A 23,581-nucleotide genomic window follows, 5' to 3' on the forward strand; every position below is an offset into this window, starting at 1 on the left:
TGTGTACAAAAAATCACTCTTTGGGGTTTTTGTCGGCTTAGTTTTCTATTGATAAAACAGAGGGTTTATATTGGTTGAGTAAAGGCACATTTTAGCTGATCTCATCAGGTTGAACCGGTATCTGAAAGTCTAATCTTTTGGTTCATTATTAAACCGATTTTGAGAGAATTTTTTTTGTAATGACAATTATTCTCCAATTTTGAAAAATCAGGTTGCGAAATTCAGTGAGATAAATTAAAAAAGAGTAGGTAAACCGTAACTCAAAAATAGTTACATGAATTGGTGGTATATAATTTATTAATTACATATTGTATATAGGTTTGGTTTGTACATGTGCCAATACTAAAAAACATAACAAATAAAAATAATATTAAATAACAAATGATTGCTTTGATGAAGAACAGTTTACATAACGAAGTTAGCATCAATCTCGTTGTTCCGAGGTTTCTTAATACATCAGATAAATAACCTTATAGAAACTGTAACATCCCTATCCCAGGCTCCTAAGAGAGCGGGGAACCAGGTATGTTAGATCGGTCATCGAACCGCGTCCGGTAGGATGTCCAATTTGATGAGCACATAGGATCGCTAGGAAAACGCCCAGGTAACAATCAACAACACAGACTTAAGCTGATTTCTCTACTAAACCTGAAAGACAAGGGGAGAGGAGGGGTGAGTAATTGGGATTACTCAGTGAGGGTGGACCTTAAGGAGGCCCACAACATCATCAAACTAGCATAAATTGGTTTTAAAATATCTAATCCTAAAGCAAGCCCAAGCAACACATATATAGATATAAATTTACTTATATATATAGACAATTCATTCCTAACAATCAATCACACAGCATTCAAGGGTAACCCTACAAACAACTACACAAGCAACGGGTCCCTGGATGCGGCAGTAGTGGGCTGCCACATGGGCCCCCATGCCTCACCCGGAAAGGCAACCAGAATAATCCCATCCAATGGCTGGCCTATTACCATACCCATTAGTCAGGTTCACTCTGCCAGTCACACAGACTGATCCACAGCAATCACCGAGACAGGCTATGACACTAACGGTCACTCAGACGGCTGCTCATAGCGGTCTCACCAGAAAGCTGTACCCAGCGGTCCCTTTGGACGGCTCAATAAACAGTGGATCGCTAATCCACTCCAGCGATGGCTCTAGTCGTGCCTCACACGACAGCGATAGCCAACAAACAACACTGACTCCTGCCTCCAGGAGCCAGGGGTCCTATCAGAGATCTATATGCACAATCATCCATTTCAAAGAATCATCCATTTCTTAAAGGTCCTTCCATTATTAAGATGCACTTTCGGTGATACCAATTGTAACAAAAAGGAACATTAATCAGGTCAACATCACACAACCAATATTTTAAAGTCCAATAAGTTTAGATCCAAGTTCAGGTTAATTATCTCATTCCACCAGCAACCAGCAATCATCAACAAACAGGCAACACAGATCCAGGTCCTAACAATTCTAACAACCCTAACAAGCAGATCTAAGCCTGATCTAAGAAAAGATCACTTAAAAGACAACCATGCATATGTAAGAGAGGATGAAGCCACAGAGCCCTCACCTTGGCTTAGAAGGCTGAGAAACTGGAGGAGGAGGCAGAGGAGAAGGAGATCTAAGAGGAGATCTATCAGAATCAGCTCCCATCTCACCCAAAGGAGAAGGAGGCGGCGCAGACATCACAGCTGGGCAAGGAAGCTTCGGCGGCGAGGGAGGCTTGGAGGATGGCGGCGGCCGCGGCAAGGAGAGAGAGAGACACGGCCAAGAGAGAGAAAGAAGAAGAAGAAAACGCAGAGAGAGAGAGGAAGGGAGCAGCTCGGCGCAGAGAGGAGAGAAAGAGAGAAGAAAAAAGTGGCTAGGGTTGATTAGGAGCTTAATGAGGGTTTTAGGGATTTAATTAGGTATTTATATGGAGGTTAAATAGATGGGCTGGGCTTAATGGGCTCTTAGAAAGAAATTAGGAAAAGCCCAAATAAAAAGGAAATAAATAGAAAAGGAAATAGAGATGGTTTAATTTAATAAAACCAGAATTAGGAACTGGTAACATCCGATATTTAGTTAACTAAAGTCGGGATGTTACAGAAACGGTACAGGCATTTAAAAGAACATACTGTGGCCAGAGCCGTTCCCAGCATTTCATAGACCCTAAAGAATTTTAAAAAAAATTCTATAATAAATAAATTTTTAATACCATTATAATTTAAAAAAAATAAATATTCACTTTTAGTCCATATAATAGTTTAAATATCATTAAATTAAACTTTTTTGATTAGTCCCTGCGGCAGGCATTATCCGGGAACGATTATCGGAAGCCTACCGTAGACCCCCACACAAGACAAAGTTCACTAATAACAAAACTGTATAGGAAAAACTATATTTTGATACACCAAACTCTTTTTAAAGCAAATGTAACATAATCCTTTATTTTTTCTGAAAATATAACATAATATACGTTAAATATTATAATTGATACAATACTTTTTGCAATTGATAAAGCATTACGAAATTAAAAAAAAAATCTTAGTGATATTTTTAGAATGAATTATGATGAGGTTCTACATATAGTCAATTTTTAAAAAATATATAAATTTTTTTTCTATTTAATTAAAAGTCAAACAAAATGAGATATTGCATAAAATAGAAAGTATAAAAATGAATGATGTTTTAATTATGTTGAATTTGATCTATGTATAATAATTTAGTAGACTTATCACTATAACTAAACTTCAATATCAAAATACAGCTCCAACAAAAATTGTTCAAAAAGGTCTCTAGGTGAGTATTTACATTTTTTTTTATCTAGGCACGGCCCTGACTGTGGCGTCACCACGTCCTTCTAACCTAATTTTGGATCTCTTCCTAGCAAACATTCCATATGGAGTGTAACTCCACATTCATTGCATGCATATCATATAATCCTCTTTTTCGATTGATACCTTCCTCGCATATCTCACACCAATAACCCTCATCATCTATATCTCTTTCATAAGAAAAAGTGAGCAAATGTTCATCATGCTCATACCTCGTCTTATGTGTAAGCGTGGCGCAATGAAAACACACAAAAATATTGCATTTGTTACAAGCTAGAGGATCTCTCGTAATCAAGGGACATATGGAACAATGTTTGGCTAAATACTGTTCAGAAGTTAAGAACAAATGATGTGGATGAGAGTGATGGTCAAACGGCTCACTTATAGAAGCACAAAGTGTGTCCATCTTCCAATCACACCGTTTGATACCATACACATATTTGAAACCACTGGAAGTACGATAACATTATCTACAATAGAACCATTCTGGACTGCATTGTAGAGTCAGTGGATGTAAATGTAGCATGAATTGCTTCACACGAGGAAGATGTGCACATGGTTCGTGGAGAAAAAAATCACATTGAATGCACTGATAAACATTATCATCAACATGAAAAGGAAGTCTGCACGCTTGAGAATACTTGGTTTCACCATACACTCTTTGGATATTCTTGTCAAGGCGCATTTGATGAAGTGGACGACTCAGATGTCGTATAATCCCATTACCCTCTTCCTCAAACATTTTCATATTTTCATATACTTCTTCAGGCTCTCCTTCATATTCTTTGCCATCACACACATCCCTCCGCATTGCACATTTAGAATGAACTGCATAAGTGCATCCTTTTATGCAAGAGTATTCCTCGTACTTTTCTTCTATCTTTGCATGACAAACTCCACAATCAGTCAACTCTTTGTTAGGAAGAGTAGGGTAAAAGTGAGATGATGAATGTGACGCGACACTTTTATAACATACGGTAAGTAAACACACTGTTTGTGGACAATGAAATCACATAGGAGACATACATATAAAGAATCATTATTGTCTTCAAGCCCACAAACATCGCAAACCAAAACGAATCTCCTTGGAAAGTAATGGAGGGTATGCTCATGCCTTTTTCGATTGTCTATTGTAAGGGGTTTTGGGATTTTGGGATTTTTGCACAAATAGGACGGATCATATATTCACAAATAGAACAATAGTAATCTATTATATAATGGGAGAGTTTTCTCTCCTCTTAAGGTGTCCACATCAGTACTCTTTTTCTTATTAAAAACGTGAACAGAGCCTATTAAAAACAAAACTCTTAAAAACGTGAACAAAATCTTTCTTTCTTCACCGTCTCCATCGTTTTCTTCAACCTAAACGTAAGCTCGTCAGGGAATGCTTATCGACTGTTGTTCAACGAATTCAAAGGTAATTAATTTTGAAAATAACTTCTTCCCCCACTATCTTCTAATATGATGTTAATCTTCAATTCTAAAACTCTTCGCCTTCCAATCATCCACCTCCTTCGTAGCCGTAACAGTAATCTCTCAGACTGTATATATAAATTAGCCCCTCTTCCCCACCTTAACCACAACTACACTGCTTCATCCTGTAAAAGAAACCCAAATCAAACTCCAAAATGGCTTCAATTGATTTTGTTGCAATCCCAGCTGCCGCTAACTATGTCACATTCGATGATTTACGCTTAGGTCGCTCTTCTCAGGAAATTGTTGGCCGCCTTCTCCGTTTCTGGGATGCGAAGAATATCAAAAAAGATGGGGAGTTCATGGGCATCGTCCTCCTCCTGTTGGATGAGAAGGTCGTATATGTCAAACATTTTTAACTCATTCATGCATCTAATATTAAATTTTATATCACTGCTAATCATTTGTAATTATTTCTTCAGAACTCAGTCATACATGGATTCATACCAGCTGTCCGTGCAAGCCAATACCGTCAGCAGTTACGAGAAGGCCTCATCGTCAAACTCACCGACTTCGAAGTGGGCCGATGCACAAACCTTTACAAAATCACAGACCACCCTTTTGTGATCCGTTTTCTACCTGGGACCACAATTTCCGACGTCTCAGATGTTGGGCGGTCAATTGCAAAAGAAAAATTCATGCTACGGAAGCTAGACCACCTCCAAGCTTTGGCAAACACCAATCTTGAACTTCCTGGTAAGGCCTACTACAAAATAATTTACAACATGTTACCAATCTCAAATTCACACATGTAAACACACATATTGTGCCCGTACAGATGTTGTTGGCCAAATCCGTTTTGTTCAAGGCTCCAACCTAAGAGACGCTTCTTCCACGCAACGTCTGGTCGTCCGATTCCAAATTGATTCGTAAAACATCTAACCACTTTTGAAATTATACATTTGATGTAAAGGAAATAGATCTGCAAACTGACATTTATAACCTTCGATGCAGATCTGTTACTGTATCTCTTTCACTCTGGGATGACAACATTGAAATTGACGATGCCTTGATGCTTCCAGAAACAAATAATCCACTAGAGGTGCTATGTCAATCAGTCTTTCCATATTTTGGAAAAGCATACCAAGATTTGACCAAGCTTCGAGAATCTGCTATTTTAACACCACGGAATGAAACGGTCGATGAAATCAACGCTTATCTACTATCTAAAGTACCAGGACCACAGAAAGAGTACTTAAGCGGTGACAGTGTTGGACAAGATGAAGCATATGCAGGAGGTTCAGGGGAAGAAGAAGAAAATGCAGGAGGATTTGAGATGACTTATCCTTTGGAATATTTGAATGCATTAGAGTTCCCAGGTTTACCATCACATCGGCTGTGCCTAAAAGTTGGTGTTCCAATCAGGCTTCTAAGAAATCTAAACCCAAAAGAAGGGTTATGCAATGGAACAAGGCTTATTGTCACTCGACTGGGAGAGAAAGTAATCGAAGCAGAGATACTTTCAGACCAAGCAGAAAGAAAAAAAGTGTTGATCCCTAGAATTATTCTATCCCCTAGAGATTCTGAGCATCCATTCACTCTAAAACGGCGGCAGTTTCCAGTTCGAATTTGCTATGCAATGACTATTAATAAAAGTCAAAGACAAACCTTGAACACAGTGGCATTATATTTGCCTAACCCCGTATTCACCCATGGGCAATTATATGTCGCCTTATCAAGAGTCACTTCACCAAAGGGTCTTACAATCCTAGACACAACAAAAAACAACAGATGGAGAAGATATGTCACAAACATTGTCTACAAAGAAGCATTCAGAGATCTGCCAACAAGTTCAGGTACGTATTCTGTTAAAAGCAATTTAGTGACCAAATAATCACAAGAAAACAGGTAGAGAATTAAGTTGAAAAGGATGCCGAACAATGTAATATACATGTAATGATTGCATAGGAACTCTTATATAGAGTATTCAACATTTCATGACAAAACGATGTTTCCAAACAAACTAATTCAACATAAACCCAACAGCAACAAACGTATATTACACAAAACTAACAGAATCTTACCATCAACGAACACTATTTTTCAGGGAGGATTGAGAAAACGAAAATGGCGCAGAGAGGAGAAAGTACTCAGGCAAATGTCTTCCATCTCTCAAATACAGAGTGTCTAAATCGGTCCAGATAGAAAAAAGAGAAGATAAAGGAGAGGTAATAGTGGACATACATCTCAATAAGATATGACTATTAACCAGGATGGTGAAACAAATACATATGTAATGAAAATTTGCAGGAACAAAGACAACCACAAATAACATCGGAGATAAAAAGAGGAAGCGAGGGACATATTTATGGAGGAGCAAAACACACAAGCTACAGATCAGATGTTCTCGCAATTGTTGTTTAAATTTAGCAAATAAGAGTAACAAAACAAAAAAAAACATTTGGACATTTTTTAACGAAACAAACATACATGAATGTTGCGGAAGTAATACCACTATTAATTATTAAGAACCACAAAATCAAAGATCACAACAACAAATTTACAAAACAAATAAAGCATCGTAGAAGAAGAAATTAAAGGAATAACAATTACCGCAATTAACAATGTGGGTTTGAAAGGGATTTGCGAAGGCTTTTAACAATTACCGCAATTAAGAATGTGGGTTTCAAAGGGATATGCTAAGGAAAAGCCACAATATTTACAGACAAACAATGAGTTGCAGCGAGAGGTATCTAATTTGGGATATGTAGCAGAAGAAAATTGAACTTCAATTTCGGACGTATTTACCAACAAAATCGGTTCAACTATTTTGGGAATCATGAATATAAAGGGGAAAACAATGAAACCTGTTCTAGACACTTCGACAAATATCACCACTTTTTTTTTTGGTCAACGATATTACCAACTTCTGTTTACCAAATTAATTAACAATCAACATAAAAACCCTGCGCGCAGCGCGGGAACGATCCCTAGTATAGTATAATGTATGAGTATAGTTACTTCCACAAGAATGACATCCTTATATTACTAAAGCACAAGTCACTTCACAATTAAAAGTTGACAAATGGCAAATAATCATAAATTAAAGCCACAAAATTATATATAAAAATTTCTAAAAAAAATCTCTAAATTTTCTCATTCAAAGCCACGATTTCACGATCTTTGAAACGGTTTCTATTTTCTATATCATAATCTCACGAAGAAACTGTAATTCAATCTCATCATGATTTCAAACTGTTTCATGTTTCCTTTCTCTATCTTCTTCTCCATCAATCTATCTTTTGTTTCTCATATTCACCTTTATCTTTTGGTTTCTAATCTCTGTTTACGGTGCTCTATTTTGCATAATTTCTTATGTGACAGAGAGATAATATTCAAATTTCTGTAAAATCGGGTAAAGCACGAAATGCAACTAGCAAGTGCTCAAGCTTTTTGACAGACGGAGAACGGTAACAAAGTACTGATCACGCAAACTTCAACAAAAAAAAACTTATTGAATTTTTGTTTTCTAACAGGAAGCATCAAAGAGAAAAAAGTTATGGGACTCATGGTAATATTTTACACACACGGGAGATCCAACAATAGAAAGCTAGGATGATTATCTAATTATAACTCCCTTCTCGCATCTCAGCGCAATTATCTAATTATGTTTATCTCTTGAAGGTAGGATGATTATCTGAACAACTATTATGACATAAACAATGGCGTGGAATAGAGAAGACTATTCCCCCGGCTGGCAAGTAAAACAAGGATAACACCAGCAAAGAATGACATCTGTCTATGTTGTATCTTAGATAACAAGCAAAATATCAAGAAATGGCTAATGGCAAGATTCATTCATCTCTCTCATGCAGCCATACGTCTCTGTCTATATATCTCAGTGGTTGGTTCTGCTCCCAACTTAAAATTGTTTTTTGTGTTAAGGGTTTGTGATGTAATAATTCCCCTAAAATTCAGATCTGTAAAACAGTTGGTATAAAATAGAAAAAAAGATATTTCATGGAAAGAAGATGACTCAATGTGTGTTTGAAGACTCAAGAAAACATCAACTTTAATTGTGATATTTCAAGTTCAATTTTTCACTCTTTCATTGTTCTTTAATTGTTCCTTAATATTTTAGTTCCGTACGAAGTACGGGTTCTAATACTAGTTGTGACTTATAAATTGTGGTTCCGAATAACCAAATAAGTTAAAGAGGATGTTTTGGATGATGAGAGGAATGAAACATGGAGGGAGACTCAACACATTCTTTGTGGTAGTCGAATTTGCAATAGTTACAACTTAAATAATAGAGATTACCTATTATTAGCTTTTGAAGACAAGAGCGACAAAATTTGCAACTGTCTCTGTCTTCTTCTTTTTCGTTGCAACGGAACAAGAAATGACGCTGACTGTGGTTTTCGTATTTAGTATCAGCAACTAAATGGGAACTACTGACTATGTAATAGAGGTTTCCAAGAAATTTTATAACTTTTGGGATTTTTATCTTGACCATATCGTTCTCGTGGGCATACAAGACTACAAGAAGAAATGTGGTTGAGAGGTTCCATGGATTATTCAACTCTAAAGAAATTTTCTTTCTTTTTTTTTTTGGTTGGGACAAAGTTGGGTTTAGCTGTGACGAAAATTGATCAAGTTATACAAATATATATACAGATCTATTGGCCAATTATTTTAATTTTTTACGAAGACAACATTCCACGCTAGGTTTTGTAATTGATGTTCATTTCAAGAATTCGTTTCTTTTTAAAATGTTGCCTAGTTTTTAGTTCTGAGCTTCTTTTCTTAATTATTGTCTTACTTTAATAGAAAAAGAAAGTTTTTGAGGGAATCAAAAACATTATATGTTCTTTTCTTGACTAAACTGATAACTAATTTTTATCTTCTTTTATAGGTAACCAATTTTCCTTCTCTTCTGTTCTGTTATACTACAATGAGTAATAGTAGTTAGTTAAGGGAAATGTCAGTTAAGAACGGTATCTCATTATAACATTAATTAACTTTTGACCCAGAAAACAGATGCACATGCAAAAATCTCACTTTGGATTTATGATGGGCTGAGAGATACTATAAGGCCCATTTTAACAGTACCGGTATACGGTTATACCGGTTAAGGAGTACACCGAATCTGACCGTCAAATCTTCCCGGTTTAATTTAGAGGTCATAAAATTATTGACAGTCCTTTGACCTTTCCTTCTTCTCCATTGTTGAAAATCAGTGAGATCAGATCCATCAAGTGTGAAATTAGGGTTTACTCGATTCGGTAACCAAAGGTTTGAAATTCTCGTTCGTCACTTTTAATTTGGATTCAAAATCGGAAGGATCTAAGGTTTTTGATTTTCGGATTTCTCTCTCTCTCTTTTTGTTTGTGTAGAAATGGATTGGCAAGGGCAGAAACTGGTGGAGCAGCTGATGCAGATCTTACTGGTGATTTCCGGCGTCGTCGCGGTGGTTGTTGGCTACGCGACGGAGTCGTTCAGGACGATGATGCTGATCTACGCCGGTGGTGTCGTTCTCACGACGCTGATCACTGTTCCTAATTGGCCTTTTTACAATCTCCATCATCTCAAATGGTTAGATCCAAGCGAAGCCGAGAAGCATCCCAAACCACAAGTTGTCGTTGCTTCTTCGAAGAAGAAATTCTCTAAGAAATAAGTCTGTATCTCTCTCTCTCTCTCTCGATGTTGTTTTTATAGGAATTGTTTCTATGAGATATTCTAAAATCGGGATCTTTTTGTTATGAATTGAATTTGTGGAGTTTCTGTGTCGATTCTTATCTATCTCTTTTCTTCTTCACCATGTTGTTTAGTCTCTGAATTTGATGAGGTCATTTAGGCTCATTCAACTGATAAATGTAGAGACATTCATCAGAGATTCTTAGCTGAAACTCTTTTTAATTCTCGTGGTAAGAGACTCAAATAATTGATAAGAATCATCAAAAACGATAGAAATCTGAAAATGCTACACATCCATTGCTCCTAGTCATGTACTTGAAGCACAATGGGTTTTGTTAATTCTGAATGTGTATCTATAAATTCACAAGAACAGTGGAAATCTATTATAAATTGAGTAAACAAAAGTCTCTCTCTTTTCTTTTTGGAAACCTAAATTTCTCTTGCATCTCTCTTTCAAATGGTGTCAACTAATGTTGGATTCAAGTGTTTGGACGGTTTGTTTTGCTTCGTCTATCCTATATTCTCACTCTTTTATGCAACTTTTTATATTTATTGGATATTGTCATATTGTACAAATTTTCCTATAATCGGTTAGCCAAAACAACTTACAAAGTGAAATTATTTCACATTTCTTATGTAATAGTAGATATTGGGTTTTGTTATAGTGTATGTGAATATGATCAATTTCAAGAGGAACACAAATCCAAAAAGCAAACATGAAGAACTTCACCATCAAGTTCATGAGAATATATGTCTAACTAAGCCATCAGAGTCTACACATCGAAATTCATCGATTCAAAAGTGTATACTCAAATCACATAAACATACCATGCAAATAATCATGAAATCGTGTTAGGCGATTGTGAGTTGAGACCTCACGTAGTGACGACGAAAGGCAGAGGAGATAAGCAATATCACACTGGAAAGTTATTAAATCTAGAGAGGTGTGCGTTGTAGAGTTTGATGAGAATGAGATCGATAGGTAATGATTAAAAAACGCTTTTCCATTTTCTTATCCTTCGGGTTTTTGATATTTATTCACTTTTGTAAGTTGCCTTAGTTTTTTAATATTTTATAGAAGTATTTGCAAAACTAACATTTTCGATACTATACACAAATATATTTGCCGATTTTGACTATCAAAACTACAACGTATTGAAACCACCATCGAAGTTGTCGTCTGTAGGTGAAGAAGATGTTCTCCATGGTGTTCCTCCCGTGTCGATTCGCTTCTGTGAGTGTATCACCAACCGGGTGGTAATGATCTTCACATGCTCTTGTGGTGCAAAAATCCACCTCCGAGCCTATAGGGAGAGGTTTTATTTCTGTCGCAAAGAACCCCATGTTGTGGAGGAGCCGGACGTGGAGCTCGAGTTCGGGCCACTGGTGGAAGTGGTGGCACGCAGAGAAAATTAAGGTGGGTAGAAAAGTTCATTACGTGTTAGGCAAATGCAGGGATTGTTAGACCGGTTGTTTCTTCGTAGGCAGTGATGATAACTTTGGATCTTTCGAAGCCGAGTTCGAGTTTTTGAGGACGTGCGAATAGACTATAACGAGTTTGTGGTGATAATGTAGAAAGGTAGCATCACATGAGGTCTCGTGAAGATAGAAATAGAGAAAAGCTTTAGCATTGCTCTTTAAACTCTAGTTTCAGTCTATTTAAATTATAAAAACTAAAGCCAAAGACAATAGTGTCTAGTTTTGCCCTCTTTTGGATGAGGTTTTGTTCTGGATTTGTTATGGCAGATTTTTCAGAAAAATACTAATATCATATAAATATTTAGTCGGTTTAAAAAAAACTACAACGTATTGTGTTATGTATAATATGCGCACTAATCAAAACAGAAAAAAAAGACAAAATAATATTATTACTTAGTAAATATAACAAAAAAAACAAAAAAAAAAAACAAATTAAGAAAATTAAGATCATTTGTGCCAAAAAAATGAAAAATAAGTTGTTAGTGTCTGGTTAAACAACATTTATGGTTAAACAAAAACAGATGATTAATGAATGAGATTATAGTTTATGTTTCATAACCTCCAAAGTCCAAAAAGGATCAAGCTGCTGATATGGAAATCAAATATATGATCAGAGATTGGCTTGTTGAGTGTCCTCAGCCGCAGAACACTATGATCATAACTGGAGATAATGGATTCAAGAGTCTTTTGATGAATTGGCTAGAGCCAGACACTACACTCTTGTTGCCTTGCGCAACATCAAAGGTCAAACTACTTCAGCTAACCTGACAATGTAAGGAAAAAAAAGTGATCGAAGCAAAGACGAAAGAAGCATTTCATAACTTCAAGCATATTTTTCTCTTCAAATATGGTAGAGTGAGCTTGGAAAAGCAAGACGAAAAAATGTCAAGTTTGTGATATTCCATACATCATCAAGAGTTTTTTTTTTCCTTGAAATGTGATATTATTGATAAAAAAAAAAATTACAATGGTAAAGAAAACATCAAGAGTAACATACATAGTCCATAGACATAGGTTAAGTATAACCAAGACAACATTAAGCTAAGAGCCCATATACAATATAGTAGCCCACTAAATGAAACAGCACTTCCCAGACTAGATGCGGTCTATAGGCGATTTTTCATTAAGGATAACTTGCTTAAGAATTGCATATTGTAACCAAATGCTTTTTGTTTGTCAACACTTCTTCGTTTTTAATGGTGTTTTTCACAATAGAGGCTGATCTTTACAAGACTGATTGATTCATTAGATAAGATACTATATATATTTACAAATTAGAAGACACGTTTACTTGATCCGGTTTAAATGTAGAACATTGAGTAATCATCATTTTGTATTACGCTTTGTTGAAACATTGCAACATTGAAGCATTTTTTGGGATTGACGAATATATTTATCTGCTAATCCTAGGACAATGAGAAAATTGTCGTATAAATGTAAGCAGGTACAACAATATATACACTTGCAATACAGGGGAAAGAAGGATAATAGCACAATATACATCTATATACCAACTCAAAACCAGTGAAGAAAAAAAATGAACAACGGAGCGAAAAAAATTACAGAGCAATTGCTAATTATTTGATAGTTTTATGTACTTAATCTAAGCTATCATACAAAATTTCTAAGTTTTTTTTCCCTAAATTAATAAATGAGGTCACAAGGTCAAAAGTCAAAACTAAAAACTAATCGACGGCTAGAAAAGAGCGATCTTTTGGCGTGGCGTGTGGGAAGCGGACACTGTTGATGGAGACGGCAACTAGCATTAGCAAACACGAGACGTCGCCGTTTAGGGACAAATCCTCACCGGAGCGAGAGCGACTCTCCTTTCTATCTTTTTCTTTTGCTTTCTTTTTAGTTTGTCAACAAATACGTGTTTTTAAAGTAATTGTCTTTGTTTAATATTTGTATCATTCCATTTCTTAAATTATATATGCTTAGAATTGCCAACTGCGCTATAAGTTTTTTGTTTGTTTTGCTAAAAACTACGATATAAACTTAAACCTCAATACATTCAAAAAATGGATTCTATGGAAAAACCATTTTTAAATAATTATTAATTTATTACCTTTATCTCTAACTCCCAAAGAATCAGATTTCACATGTTTCTGTAATTTATCATGAAAGTATCTTTAATTGTATCGTTCTTTTTTTTTATAAAACCTTAGCAACCGTAACATGTACTATTTAGTTAGTGTTTGTTATCATGCTATATAATTTACTGATTCTATTGAATCATTTTTTAGCCATGTTCTTAGAATAATGATCGGCTATACACTTATACCTTTAGAACTATCAAATCTACTATTTAAAAAAAAAATGAAAACTTGTTTATAAAAGATCTAATATATATAATTTATTAAAGATCTATACTTTTATAATTCTTATAATTATATATAAAGAGTACATTCCTTATTCTTTTGATTCGAGCTACTATACCATTTTATTCAAATCGGCTTTAAATATGATATAATATAACAATTTAAAATTTGTTATTACAGAAATATCGTGATATAGTTTGTTTTATATAACTCAAATTTTTTTTCCTTATTGGATTAAAAGTCTACTACATAAAGTAACTCCTTGTGTGCATATGTGAAGACACACGCATATGATAAAGTTTTTTCTTTTTTCAGCCAGCAAAAAAGTTTTCTTTTTGGCGAAAAAATGTTTTTTAATTAAAAGGCCGAATTTTTTGACTTTGAATATCTGCAAAAAAAGGTAGGTCCCATCAGTTGCTGACTCGAACTATTCCTCGGGACCACTTGTAAAAACCGACACGTGTCTTATCTTTCGAGACAAGACAATATATAACCTTAGATATCTTTTAAGCCGATATGAGCCGTATAAGCTGTCTCCTTCAACGGGTATTAAGAATCGTATAATCGTATTCGAGTTTTTTTTTTATTTTTTAATAAAGATTTTCTCTAATTTTGTAATTAATTATTTTATTGTATCTAGTTCATGCTCAGTTTACTACACTGTCAGATGAAAACTGACTATATAAAATAAACTATTCAGAGAAGATTTGCAACAACTCTAAATTTCCTAAATTAGAATATTAAAAATTTCCAGAATTAAAGCTTTGAAAGGGACCATTCTTAACGATCACATCTCTTAGCCAAAAAAAAAAAAAAAAAAAACGATCACATCTCATATTTTCTTATTGACAAATTAATGTGACTTCAAAGGCTTTATATGGTTATCTTCATCAAATAAAATAGACAGTCATCTTTGAATTCGGGAAATTGCTTTTAAATATTATTTGATATTTGGTATTTGATATTTGGTATTGGTATATATCGATTTAGTGTGCATTTGATTTTCTACAGGCGGACCCCCAAAAACACGGGTGTCTAAGAAATTTTGGAATACAAAAATACTATTTCTGTAAATAATTACATTGAAACTGTCAAATTTAAAACTCAACTAGAACATAGCAACATGTGAGATTTGTAATGGTTTGGACAAAAATACTGTCCATATTGTAATGATGAATTTTTTTTTTTTTTTTGGGGGCTTCCACTATTTTCATTTTGTCGGACTAGGTAAGAACAAACAATCTATTATTTTGTGCTAGATTCATGTTTCGTGTTCTTCCACAACCCAAGTTATTTTTTGGCTCGCCAAGCTTTTTCCTTGATAGTTGGCCAATAGCAAATACTGATTGTTTGTTTTTTCTCAACCTTACTAATTAAATTAAAAAGCCCTGCACATCATCATTTGGGATCTTTTGATATTATTTTATTATGAATGCTGGTCTACCATCTAGAAAAGACAATCTAAATACATCCGATCAAATGGCTATGGACGAAATTTATGACGGTTAGCTTTCCCCACAACAGAAAAATTCACAACTGTAGCATATGAAGTTGTACAGTTCCATCTGCAGCATGCTGAAATCTCTTATAATCTTGCATCCATAATCTACAACCTATTGTATTTATTTAGGATTTAAACGTTAGATTTGGTATATATATTTATTTTTTTTTGGTCGAACTAAGTTTGCATTCAAATCAAATGAGTTTTGCCTCTACTAAGAGAGGATACACAAGGCTACATGGAGCCAAACAAACCAAACCAACAACCCACAGATTGGTCGAGGTAATAGTAAAATTTAAACAACAATAACAATTCAAAGAAAGACATACAGATAGAGGGGAGTTCATAAGCTCAACCCAAGTAGCTTCTAAACAAAGGCAGCGCAAAAAGAAAACTTTTTTTGCTTAACCGTCTTGATCGATGAAACCACAAAAAGGAGGGATCCAAGCCTCCGGTGGCGTTAATGCTAAATCGTCAACAACATCAAGTGCTAAACGAAAGACAATTAACATCTTTGTGCCTGTTCTAAGCAGAACAACCTTCAAGATAATGCTCCCTGTAACACTCAAAACAAGTGAAATATTTGGGAGGAGAAAAGACTCCAAAATGGAGAAATCAGGACTATGAAAGTCCAATCGGACCAGATTCACTAAAGGGATGCAACAAACAACAGTTTTCTTAGCAATCTGCCACAAAGAAGAAAACAATATCAAAGCAACCCCCATCAAGGCGAAAACGGAATAGAATCTGCATACCGCAGTAAAGGAACGCACTGGTGCGTTATGGTTGAATACAACAAGGACACTGTATACCACAGTAAAGAGACTGCATAGAGCAGTAAAGCATCGCACCAAGTCGACAATGATGCCACTACTGGGCAGAAGAGTGGAACCGAAAGATAAAGAATCCATCGGAACATAACAAGCTAAATCCGGATTCCACCAAACCAGAGCAATATAAATAGTACGATTGAAATAATTGTTTAGTGGTCAGAGGTCTAATGGCTTATGGCTTCTATACTGTCTACATCATGTACCATAAAATGTAGTTTCTAGAGATTAAAGTTTATCGAAGACATCAAAGTGTTGAAAGTTAATTCGTTTGTCGTGGTCTTGAGTTTACAGAAATTTTTCTATCGTTTGCTGCATGTAAAATCGTTCGTTATAGAGTTGCATCGTGGATGGGGCTTTGTCTCCGGATGGATTTCTTTCCATGCTGGCTAATGGCTTGAGCTCTGTTTGTAGTTTTGAGTGTGCGACTCAATTTCTAATAATAAGATCAGATGACAAAAAAAAAAAGAGTTGCATCGTGGAGTGACTGTTTGTGTAGTTGTTCATCATAATAGCATGTGCTGCATGTAGTTAAGTTTGATCGATTAATCATCATTTAGTTGATCACAATTATTCAATCGTACTTTTTGTTTGGAGTCATTGTTTGTAAAATTGTTCTTTTATGCATGTAGTTAAATCCTTCTCCTGGTTACAATTAGGCTTTACTCAACACCTATCTTAATTGGGCTCTTTTGGTTGGAAATTACGAAAGAAAACAAGTAAAAGTATGAGTATAGATATTTTCTTAAGATCAATTATTTCATTTTTCCAGGATGCGGATAAATTAAAAACCATGCAAAAGCATGAATCGTCACGTAGTAATGTTAGCTGAGCGGTGCATCGAAATGCAATACACTTTATTGGTTCTTTTCGGTACAAATTGACTATATATATTGTTTTATTTAGGCATAAGAACCTACATAATGTGATCATTATGCTTTATAGCTTTTAGTTAAATAATTAAACCCAAGATGCTTTGCTATTTTAAATAGAAAAGAAAGTATCATAGAGATCCTACGATCCTCAGTGTTATTTGCCGAGAGAAAGTGAAACACAAAACGCAAGTGTTCGCCACCAAATAAAAATTAAAGGGAATGCAAACATAACTTTATACTAAAAATCAACAAAATACCAATAAAAATTTAACTAAAGCGTATCGAAAACCAAGGCACAATCAATAAATTAACGCATATTAGCTATGACATTTTCTTATGCACATCGAGAGATACGCATTAGTTACTTTTTAGTGATGGATTTGATTTCGGTTTAAATTTTCGGTTTTAATTAGGTTGGCCCGCAACGACCTGTCTCGCGAAGCCCGTGTGATAAAAAAACAAGCTCGCGAATTTCACACAAAAAAAAAAACTTAGGCTTTTGTGATTAAAATAATATTAGCAAAACTAAAAACATGCTCACGAATTCTATATTGGGAGAGGGAGAAGAATACTCGAAGACATGGTGAACTTTCCTCAGCCTTCTTCTGCATTATCAATGTCCAAATTCAATTAAGTTCCATCAGAACCGCATGAGATCATTCATACAAATACAATGAGAGTTTTAATCATTTGCTTTAATTTATGATCCAATTGAAAACGACTATACTAACTTTGGACTCTCGGTTTTTGAAATTCTTTTCTTTGTAAACATACATTTATTGTATGAAAAGGTTTTTTTAGTTTGAATAAAAATTTACATCGAATTCAAAAGAAAAAATAACCTTAAATGAGAAAATTAGAGTTTTAAAAGGCTTTACCTGCGGAGATGATGCAGTTAAACTCTGAATCTAAGAGGCCTTGGTTCGCGTTGGACAAAGTTCAGTTAGTCTCAGTTTTAAACATTTGGATTTGATTCGGTTAAAATTTTTGTAGTTTTATTGTTATTGTAGTAACTTTCTTTAATGTTTGCTAGTAATTATTACTCCCTCTGTTCAGAATTATTTGATGTTTTAGAAGGTTTTTTTGTTTAGAATTATTTGATGTTCTCACTTTTCAATACAAAATTTAATGAATTTTTATAGTTTTTGACCTTTTATATTCTGCAGATTGTCTTATTATTGGCTGAATGATATTTAAATGAATTATAAATAATATTTTTAGTATAGAAAAAATAAAAATTAAATGAATCTTTAAACTGTATGCAAAAACCTTAAACATCAAATAATTCTGAACAGAGGAAGTATATCCTAGTGTGTATATATATATATATATATATATTGTTTTTTGTAAAGAGCCTTCAAATAGTTTTTGTTGTTATTAAAGCTAGTTTAAGATAGTTTTTAATTTTTGGCCGGTAGATTGACCAAATTTATGCATTTTAAAAGGTTTAGACAAAACTTAATTTAAGATATTTTAATGGATATTTATTGTTGAGTGTTAGCTTAAGTTATAATTTATAAATGCACTCGATCCAACTTGGTATATGCACCATGCCACTTATTAAGTGTTTTTTTTTTAGTTTTGTTAATGTTCCAGTAGAACTATATTTCCGGAATAGTTTTCTTTACAGAGAATCGCATGAGATACACAAAAGACAGCCTAGACTATAAGATGAAAGAAAGATCAAATATATCAAGAAGCTTCAAAATTCACAATGTATCATACCCTAATGCTTAGACAGTTAGACGACGATAATCATTTTGTGTAGCTAGCTGAAGTTTACGAAGGGAGATCTGAGTTCAAAGACAACATTACAATCACATAAATAATCTGTGTTATCCAAGTGATTAATAAGTGTATTCGTGTTTTAGGAACTCCTACGGTTTAAGCTTTCATATTCGTGACATGAAATATAAAGTAGAACGTAATAATTTAAGTACTGATTCCTATGTATTTGATATGAGTCAAATGTCATGTTTTGGAGTATACTGTATGATGATGTCAAAAATTACACAAAATGTGCTACAAATTAAAATAAAATAAGTAACCTCTAGTAATTTTAACTTTGTTATTTTTTTTTTGTCGTCTTTAACTTTGTTATTATTACAGTCAATTATGAGTATTTATATTTTGTTATAATAATAATTGTAATTTCTGGATATAAATTATTTCTCATTCGATTTAGAAGACTTTTAGTATACTACAAAGTACAAACTACAAAGTATCGATTAATATGTATATATCTACGTCAACAGTAGTAGTATGTATCCTCCATCTTTCCTTTGTGTGACGTGTCGATCGATGATTGGATATATAAAGTGGTGAAATAGACGGCTGTGAATAGTTGTATTGGTTGAGCTGTCGAAGATCGGAGCGGTAACAAGAGGGGACCGTACACGTGCCTATCATCCTCCTCTAGCCTTCCTGCGAGGTTTATTTATTAATTAATTAATTACAAAAAAATATTAAATCTACAAAGTGATAGTGACAAATGGCTACGAAGAAAACGACATCTTCTTGATGCGTTTAAGGTCCCACGTCACATGGGTAGGGGCCCCCCCTAATTTTCTCATTAGTTTTCGTATAAAGAAAGAAGTTACAGTGTGGGCCCAACTTTGGCAATTTGTCAGTACACGAGAATAAGGAAATGAATATTACATTTTAAACACACAGAAAAAAATCACAACATTTAAGAATCACATCTCTTTCTTATATATATTTTTTTTTTTCTTTTAGTTTAAAAATTAACAGTAGCACAGTGACAACGTAAACCCACTTTAATTTGAAAACATTATCATATACTATTCTTTACTTTCAAAATTAAATATCATTTTATAGTTATTTTTTATTCTGAGTCGTCTTAAACTTTCAATATATATTTAATCTTGAAGAGTTTAAAAATTTTAAATTATTTTCTTAATTTACGTCTAAATCATAAACTTATATAATTTAGAATATAATTTCATTTTATTATTTTTAATCATATAAATTTATCATAATTTTTTTATTGAATATAAATATTAAGTTAAATATAGAAAAATATATTTTATTATTAATCTAATGATAATGACATTCGTCAATTTTTTATTATATATTTTCTTATTGAACGTTTTAAAAAACAAAGATTAAACAGTTAGTATTTACAAGCCATCCAAATATTTTAGGATGCAAACTATCAATACAACATATAAACTCAATTTTCCTCTTAATTGCAACTAACATGATGCAACAACATGATAGTACAATAAATCCAGAAATTATAGTTATAAGAAGTAAAAAATAACAACGAGTGTATATAAGCTTTTAAATGGACTGAGTTTTCCAAATTCACAAAAACACATTAATTTTGTGAGTTTCCCAAATTCACAAAACGAGTTACATATACTCATTGTTCAAAATATCGGCTGTCTAATTGGCCGTCTAGACGTTAGGCGATAAGTGACCGCCCCGACTAGGTGCTAGGCGGCGGCTCTTGGTGGTTCTCCGATTTTTCACCGCCTAAAACCGTTCAAGACCGCTTAAAACCGCCTAAAACTGTCTAATTTCGATTAAAAAATAAAATTGTCGCCTAATTTTTAAAAATCAATCCAAAAAATCTCAAAAATTTGAAATTGGCCCAAATTTATTAATAAAATTTCTATATTTTTCTGAAATTAGCCTAAAATCAGCCTTATTATTTTTCTTTCCTAATTAAAAACGACATCACATTCAATACTTAACCAATTAACAATTTTGACGATCTAATTCTTAATTAACAATTTCAATTCAACTAAATTACAATGAAATCAAATCAAAATCAAATATAAGCGAGTTTAAGTTCCAAAATCATATAAAAAGATTAATATAAATAATTAAAAATTAAATATAATATACATTAATCAAAAAATTAATCACCGATTAAACAACGATTAATTACCGATTTTCGACTTAAGCGCTAGTCGGAGTCCGTCCGCCCGTCTACCGCCTGACGATTTTTTGAGCACTGTATATACTATTGTAATTTTCTTATATTTCACACGTGCATTTTCTTATATTTGAACTCGAATTATGACAAATCGACTGTATTAAAAAGTAAAAACCCACTAAAATATAAATTACAGACTATAGTTACTGTTTAAAAAGTATGTATAGAAATAATCCAAGCAATAAAATATAGGAAGATAACAGCACAATAATATAAAAGAAGTAATACAGATACTGTGTATTGTTAAGATCTGATTGCCTCAATTTCAGATGCTATTCATGACGTGAGTAAAGCTTCTGAATGTGTCAGAAGGTTTTCATCATCTTTTGATTTAATACTATTTCTTCGATAGATTCACTAAAAATGATGCCTCATGCTTCCACTTCACGTACGCGCACAATCACGACTGACGACCTTTTTTCTAAAAGCACCTTCATGATTTATCCTTCACATCCAATTATATTTTATTTCCTGATTTTATCCAACTGATAAACTATATATTTCCTTAAAAACTATCACCTTTTTCTTGGAGTTTTTGTTTTTCTTTTGACATATTTTCTTGGAGTTTCCTAAATTCTTATTACTTTCTTTCACTAATAAATTATAGATTTATCTTTTAGAGCTTCTAATACCCTGTTGTAAAACATTTTTATTAGAATTACCAACTCTGACTTTTAAGGATTTTATATCATAGTTTAGGGATTTCAGCTCATGGTTTTTTTTTTTTTTCAACACATGCATTCTTGTTTGTATTATTTTGATATTTTAAAAACTAATCAACAATGATTGAGGTAATTTACAAATCTTATGAATTGCAAAAGAACTCTAAACAATGATTAATTATATATTTATTTCACTTACTGTATATGCGAATGCTATTATATGTTATCGCATGTTATTTAGTAATGTAGTAAAATTATGCGAATGACAGTTTGGTAAACCGAACAAATAATTTACCATTATTAAGATTTCACCACCTAAATGTTAGTCCATAGTTTGGGTATATAGCATATAGCATGCAAAACAACTTAATGACAAAAACTCTTAAATTAACATTTAAACAAACAAAAATCAATGACAAAAACTCTAATTCATGTTTAACTCAAATATAATAACGACGGAATAACTCGTGTACTATATGTACGTTTTGTTGGACTATAATTGCAACTGAATGACAACAACTCTTTAACTCATTTTGTCATTAATAAAAGAGAAATGACGAAACATTATGTGAATGGTAAAAAATAAAAACATCATCCATATAAATCATGTTTTAATGGCAATCTCTATATTCTATTTACAATTAATATTAGATCGAGTATTGAATATAGATAGTTGTTGTCCTTCATTATTTATTTTTTGACTTCTTCATATTTGTCTAAAAATGGGAAAAAAATACTTTTGATGCTTTATAAAAATTAAGAAAGAAAATAGAAGAGATATGTCGTGGTCGTGGGATTAGGAAAGAAAAGATGTCTTTGATGTCCAATCACGTGTTCCCTTTCTCTTCTTCCTTCTTTTGTCTTATTACTTTTATCCCCCATGTTTTCTAAAACCCCTAAATTCTACCCCTACTTTAACAATTTTCACTTTTAGCCGCAAAACCTAGGCTATATCATAATCGAACATTTTATATAGTCAATCTCTATTTGGACCATCGTTTGCCTAAACAAAAATGTACATTACTTGTATTAGTATGCGTGAACGAGTTAGGATTAGGCAAAAATACTTGTTATACGTTATGTATACTTATAATTTTTATTACAAGCAAGATTAGGTCGATAACATGTATCTTGTATTTAATTATCCGATTTGTTAAGGAATGTGGGTACATTTAGATCATTTTTTCAAATTGACTTACATTGACTTGTAGATTCGAATTTAAAGTAGATGAATATGTTTCGTGTTAAATAATGTGGAATGTAAAATATCCAAATCACACAAGTCTTTCATATAAGAATAGTGAAATACCTAACTCAAAATATCCTTATGCTGAGTGCCTTAGTTATCTTATACAAAATATCTAAACATCAATTATAAAATATTTATATACCTAAATATTCAATTCAAAGCAAATTTCTCTTTATAATTTAAACAGAAAATATTGGGGGTAGCAAATCGAACCAAGCTATTTTGCGAATGTTAAAGCTTTATCGAATACACGAAATGCAACTATCTAGATCTTTAGTGTTCAAACCCACATATATTGATAATATAATCTACCAACCATACAACCAAAATAAATACATAATGTGGGTTAACTAATTATTTGGTTTTGTTGTTGACTTGTAATAGGTCTGTTTCACATCTTGGTGTCATCCGAAAGACAGATACATAAAAATTTATTGTTGTTATGAAAATTATGTGGATGTCTTTTATAAAGTTCATCTTCCAAAATATTATAAATTGTTTTTAAGTTTTATTTATCCCAGCAAATAATTAAACTTCTGTATTGTATATACAGTAAAACTTCTATAAATTAATACTCGATAAAATAATAATCATTATAAATTAATAAATTTTGTTGGTCCCAAGTTGGGCCAATGTAAAAATCCATCAAATTCGATAAGATAATAAAATAATAATTTTTTTGAAAACCCTTATGTAAATATATGATCCCAACAAAAACATAAATTAATAATTATATAAATTTATAAAAATATATGT

At 33.1% G+C, this 23,581-nt stretch overlaps 3 protein-coding genes across 3 annotated transcripts; 2 read left to right on the forward strand and 1 right to left on the reverse strand.

Moving 5' to 3' along the window:
* The first annotated feature begins 4,462 nt into the window (after positions 1-4,462).
* LOC18021712 lies at positions 4,463-6,141 on the forward strand. The gene is made up of 5 exons (XM_006404635.2): positions 4,463-4,642; positions 4,730-5,003; positions 5,086-5,176; positions 5,262-5,545; positions 5,576-6,141. Exons 1-5 carry the CDS (start codon positions 4,463-4,465, stop codon positions 6,139-6,141), a joined length of 1,395 nt encoding a protein of 464 aa, XP_006404698.2.
* A 3,504-nt stretch (positions 6,142-9,645) lies between these two features.
* Positions 9,646-10,053, forward strand: LOC18021713 (probable signal peptidase complex subunit 1). The gene has a single exon (XM_024158434.1). It carries the CDS (start codon positions 9,646-9,648, stop codon positions 9,922-9,924), a length of 279 nt encoding a protein of 92 aa, XP_024014202.1. The 3' UTR covers positions 9,925-10,053.
* Positions 10,054-15,421: 5,368 nt separating this feature from the next.
* Positions 15,422-16,179, reverse strand: LOC112088225. Its single transcript, XM_024158515.1, has 2 exons — positions 16,001-16,179; positions 15,422-15,931 (listed from the first exon to the last, which is right to left on the reverse strand). The coding sequence occupies exons 1-2, from the start codon at positions 16,154-16,156 to the stop codon at positions 15,650-15,652; spliced, it is 438 nt and encodes a 145-aa protein (XP_024014283.1). The 5' UTR covers positions 16,157-16,179; the 3' UTR covers positions 15,422-15,649.
* Between the last annotated feature and the right edge of the window lie 7,402 nt (positions 16,180-23,581).

This window comes from Eutrema salsugineum, unplaced genomic scaffold (genome assembly GCF_000478725.1).
Source record: "Eutrema salsugineum unplaced genomic scaffold, Eutsalg1_0 scaffold_15, whole genome shotgun sequence".
NCBI classification, from domain to species: domain Eukaryota; kingdom Viridiplantae; phylum Streptophyta; class Magnoliopsida; order Brassicales; family Brassicaceae; genus Eutrema; species Eutrema salsugineum.